Below are 5,000 nucleotides of genomic sequence, written 5' to 3'. Positions count from 1 at the left end.
TGGGAGTTCATAATACATAGAACTGATATTGGTTTGGCCTTCACCTCGATGGAATAGACTATTTGTAGCTTCAGACAAAGGGGCAGTGGCCAATTTGTAACTATTATTTCTTTGAAATGGACTAGGAAATGATCTGGCCATTTCAGTATTTGAGACTTTAAAATGATCTGATCTGAAACTACCTTTGGATGCAAAGTCATTTGAAAGTTTACCATATTTAACCTGCTCTGATGCTGACACCATACTAGAGTGAGTAGAAATTACAGGTTTCTGGGAAGCTAAGCGGGCATGGGCCAAGGCTAACAATACACGGTCTGTTGAAGGGTCAAGGTCTTGATCTAAACATGGTGCCTGTGACAGTGCACTACTAAAGTGAGTACCTGAATCTGTGCGCAGGTGAGGGTGAGTTAGGGCCATTGTGCTGGGTTGGGCCCCACGCCTAGGACTGGACGTTACAGGACCTTGCACAGGGGTGGGTGCCCGGGAGGTAGTACCCCCGGGTGGGTATCCATGTGCACTCTGAGGACGCTGGGGAAGCTTAGCTGATGACTGGGTGCCCTGAGTGGACTGTGGGGGAGGTGTTGCCACCTGAGCCGTCTGACCTTGAACGTGTACATAGGCTCCAGCACGCTGACTTCTAGGAGACATGGGTGCTCCCTGAGATGCCATGATCACACCGGCAGAGGTAATAACAGGCTGTGCTTGTGCAGTTTGCTGGTGCAACTGTTGACGTGCCTGGAATACCTCTTGCTGTGTCTGGTATATGGGCTGTTGCTGCAAAAGCATCTGCTGCTGATGTAAGTGTCTCTGAGCTTCTTCCTTTGTCTGATAGATCTGCTGTTGTAAATGCTGTTGCTGCAACTGCTGCTGCTGCCGTTGCTGTTGCAACTGTTGTTGTTGTAGCTGTTGCTGTTGTAGCTGTTGCTGCTGTAACTGCTGTTGCTGTAACTGCTGTTGCTGTAACTGCTGTTGCTGTAGCTGTTGTTGCTGTAGCTGCTGTTGCTGTAGCTGTTGTTGCTGTAATTGCTGTTGCTGTAGCTGCAACTGTTGTTGCTGGACTGCTCTCTGTGCCTCCTGCCGTGCTTGAAATATCTGCTGTTGCTGTTTTAGGTGCTGTTGCTGCTGGGTGGTCCCATAAATACTATTTGAGCTTCCAGCAACACTTTCAAGTTTATGCTTTTCTGCATAACTTTGTTCATCTTCAATTTTTGAAGCAAAGGCTACTTGTCTTTGACTACTTGGCGACTGAGGCTGTTGCAACGTTTGCTGCAGTCGTTGGTGAGGCAGTGACTGAGGCGGGCGGGACTGCTGGCCTGTCAAACTTGTGGATTGTAATGATGATGGTGCAGGTGCCATGCTCACAGCAAGGGGAACAGTGGGAGCACTAGTGCCTTTTGGGTGCATGGGATACAAGCCTGGTTTGATCTGTTGTTGTTCTGTGGAAGTGTGTAAAACAGTGTGTGAGGCTGTGCTGGAAACTGTTTGGGCAGGTGGTGTTGCATGAGACTGAGCAGCTGTTGTAATCTGAGGTTGAGGAGTTGATAACACTTGTAAAGGTGTTGGAAGAGACTGTGTAGAAGGAACAGTCTGTACAGCTGGGGTTGCATGTGGTTTTACATGGGGCAATGTCTGGGAAGAGGGGACTGTCTGAGGTTGAGAAGAAGGGAGAGTCTTAGAAGTTACAGACTGAGACTGACTGGCTTGCACTGGGGTCTGGGTTTGGGTCTGAGTATGAGGTTGAGGACTAAAGTGTGTGGCTGAAGTAGGGAGGGGTTGCTGAGGCCTGTGTGCCATTGGATGTGGTTGTGGTGCTGTAATAGTAGTAGAGCTAGTCGTTGGAGGTGGTGGCAGCGGTGTGTGCAATATACTACTTGGTGCAGTAGAAACAGAAGACTTCATGTGGGACACAGTCATTGTTTGAGAAATACTGGTACCTCCTGAAGCTTGGGGTTGTGTCGTATTTACAACCTGTTTGATGTACGGACCAGGTTCAAAAGACGAGTGTCCCTTGCGTCGTGGTAAACTGTCGGAGGAATAAACAACCTTTCCATCTGAGTTCAACGTTACCCGAGCACCTGGTTTTGATGGATTGACTTTCCTTCTCTCCAAAGAATTGGTTGGTGTAATAACAACATTTTGTTTAACACTGCTGGGTACTGCACTGAATGGATGTGAAGCAGTTGTTGCTGGAGGAGGGAGTTCCTTATAAGATACCAAGTCAGAGCTGTGTGTCTGACTTTTCTCACTGTGAGATTTTGACTGTTCCTCTTTTGATAATTGCTTTTGTAATTCAGCTTTCTGCTTTTCATCACTTTCTTGTGATAACCTTTTTTCTCTTTCAGCTTGCTTTACCAACGAAGGCCTAATCAAAACAGGCTGTTCAGGGTCTGGCCGGGCTGGAGAGGCTACGGATGCTGTATGCATAATACCTTTTAGATGAGCATTAATGTCCCCATCCTTACTACGTGGAATGACAGTGAGTGTTGGGGTGTAGCCATGTGGTAACTGTGGTGATTTTGACAGAGCATCTTTCTTTTCACTGCTGCCATCATCTACAACACTTCTCCCACCTCCAGTAGCACCTCCACATTTTGCACCAGTATTGTGAAAAGAGTGCAGCTTTGCAGTAACACCAGAAGTACTACCCTGACTGGCAAGGGTGCCATGAGTTCCCTGAGCAGGTGCCTGCTGCCCCTGGTTATCAAGCTGCGATCCTGAACTATCACGAGAAAGAGGAACACTTCCCGACCTAACACTTTCATCATCACTCTGTGGAGGAGTAATAACACACATGGAAGGGATACGACTTGAGTTTATGGTCGTTTTCACGCGGAATATTTCCTGCCTATCAATTTCCAGGTCTGACTCTGAGAATTCAAGCTCTGGTGAAGGCAGACTAGGCTGACGAGGACTTGTGGGTTCTGTGGGAGAACTGGAGGTCTCTCTACCACTGTCACCATCCCGAGAACTCCTGCTGTCTCCATCCTGACTCCCACTCTTGTCTGGCACATCCCCAGCCACATCCTCACGAGAGGAAGTGGATCCATTCACATGAATTACTGTTATCACACTTTCACGATTTTCTTGTTTTCTCTCTAAAGAGCTCACCCTTTGTGGTGGCTTGGGAGGGGTCTTTTTCTCTGGATTCCTCATGACAACAGTGCCTAAGCTTGCTGAGCTGTTCGTTGTGCCTGTGCTTCCCTTTCCAAAAAGCTCGTACTCACTTTCACTAGCCAGTTTATTCCCCTCGTAACTTACAGAACGCAGGCCACTGTCTATATGGAATGATGTGTAATAGCCCTCTGTATCACAAGAATAGGCTGAGCTTGTATCATCATCTAAAAATGGAATATCTTGAATGTCTTGGGTGGGAGTTAAAGTGCCATCACTTGCATGGGAAGAGGTTGAGGGCAAGTCGTCTGTTGTTCTAGAGTTTGTTCTTTGATTGCTTGAAGGAGAAGATGATCTGATTTGTAAGGACCTGCAAATATTGATCATATAAAATTAACTGGTGCCCTAGAGCAAAGAAATAAAATTACCAATAATTTAGGAAAAACGAGCTGTGTGATACTCGCATTGTAAATGCTAATCTGAACCATTTCAAATACAAATGCTTTTCTAGCTTCTTTGAAAATTGTTCGAGTTAATATCACCTATGCTTCCATTACATTCCTGCGCTTCAAGAGCTAGATAAACTTGAATTGTACCTATAAAATATGGTTCATCGTTCACATGAGTGTTTCATTCCCAAAGCATTGTCTTTATTGCTTCCCATGCCATTCTCCAATAGAAATGTTTTTATATATTCAATGATTGTCCATTCATGTCAACGTTCTTTCTGGACAAGTGTAGGATTCCATTCTTTGATTTCTAAAACATCATCATACTTGGCATGCAAAATAAAAGGTAAACAGGGGGAGGGGGGATGATATCAGGGAAAATACAATACCTAAAAAGAAAGAGAGAAAAGCACTTACTCAGACTGGATGGAGTCTTGTTCGAGAGAAGATGTAGGAGATGCAATGGGTCGGTGATGATCCGATTCTACAGACGTCCTGGTGCTGGAGGAAGCAGACCAGTTACCAGAGGAAGAGTGTGTCGCGTCGTCTCTTGTGCCTGCCCTGGAGGAAGGCCATGACATCATATCTAGGTCTTTTTTTTTTTCTTTCTTTTTTTAAAGCTTTTACAGTGATTCCTCAACCGAGAGACTTCTGGAGTTGAAATATCTTTTTAAAAAACATATGCAAGTCAACAGGCTTTCCAAGAGATGGCATCAAGAGAGTCAAATAAAGTAGTAATTTTTTATTCAAAATTAAAGACAAAGCATGAACTATCAGAGTCGGATGGAAATGATGCTAATGTGCTTAGAAACACTTGCAGCATTATCAAAATCTAATGACATTGACCGACTTAAAAAAAAATCTTAAATGTATGAATGTAGTAGGTACACTACACTGCTGACATATACATGCATATTAAATGAGAATATATTAGTTATACCTTGTTTCTTTAAATCAGTAACAACTTAATGTCAATTAAGATAAAACATTTCACGTTCATCTAAAAGTGTATCTTTGGCAGCAACAACAGTTAGGCAGTATTAGTAGGCTGCTTGCTAAATTCATTCTTAAAATGAAAAACTTAAATAATAGATAAATAATTAAGTGCGGGAGAAACAAATACATGAAATTCTAAAAACAAACAGACAGAAAAAATAAAACACAATACTTGTCTCATGGTTCATTAATTTGTTCCATTCACTCAGTAGAGGGATTCAATTAATCTATTGTCATAATCATATCTCTTATTAGATTCAGGTTCTGTTCATGCTTGGTCCATAACTACAAACCTGTAGCTTTCATTGTTTATCATTTGCTTTTAAAATCTTTAAAAAAAATTTCATTATGTATCAAAAATCCACCTATGTAAAATAAAGTACAGCTTCACTTGGAAATGAAAATAATAAGACAATAGAACTAAATGGCATTACTTGAAGGCTC

The 5,000-nt window shown here is 43.2% G+C and overlaps 1 protein-coding gene across 6 annotated transcripts in view; it reads right to left on the bottom strand.

The window, feature by feature from the left end:
• gukh (NHS actin remodeling regulator GUK-holder) overlaps positions 1–5,000 on the bottom strand; it is a 324,111-nt gene that overhangs the window by 12,671 nt on the left and 306,440 nt on the right. For 3 of the 6 annotated variants that reach the window (XM_086539841.1, XM_086539845.1, XM_086539842.1), the window contains 2 exons: positions 3,978–4,121; positions 381–3,481 (listed from right to left, as the gene is read on the bottom strand). In XM_086539841.1, the coding sequence (XP_086395967.1) occupies positions 381–3,481; positions 3,978–4,121 (3,245 nt within the window). The remainder of the gene's footprint in view (positions 1–380; positions 3,482–3,977; positions 4,122–5,000) is intronic. The other 3 variants (XM_086539843.1, XM_086539846.1, XM_086539844.1) reach the window with 1 other exon arrangement.

This window comes from Penaeus japonicus, unplaced genomic scaffold (assembly GCF_977035675.1).
Source record: "Penaeus japonicus unplaced genomic scaffold, GWHDUDI00000001_assembly GWHDUDI00000009, whole genome shotgun sequence".
NCBI lineage: Eukaryota > Metazoa > Arthropoda > Malacostraca > Decapoda > Penaeidae > Penaeus > Penaeus japonicus.
Note: the sequence above shows the minus strand (reverse complement) of the source record. Positions and strands in the feature narration are given on the sequence as shown.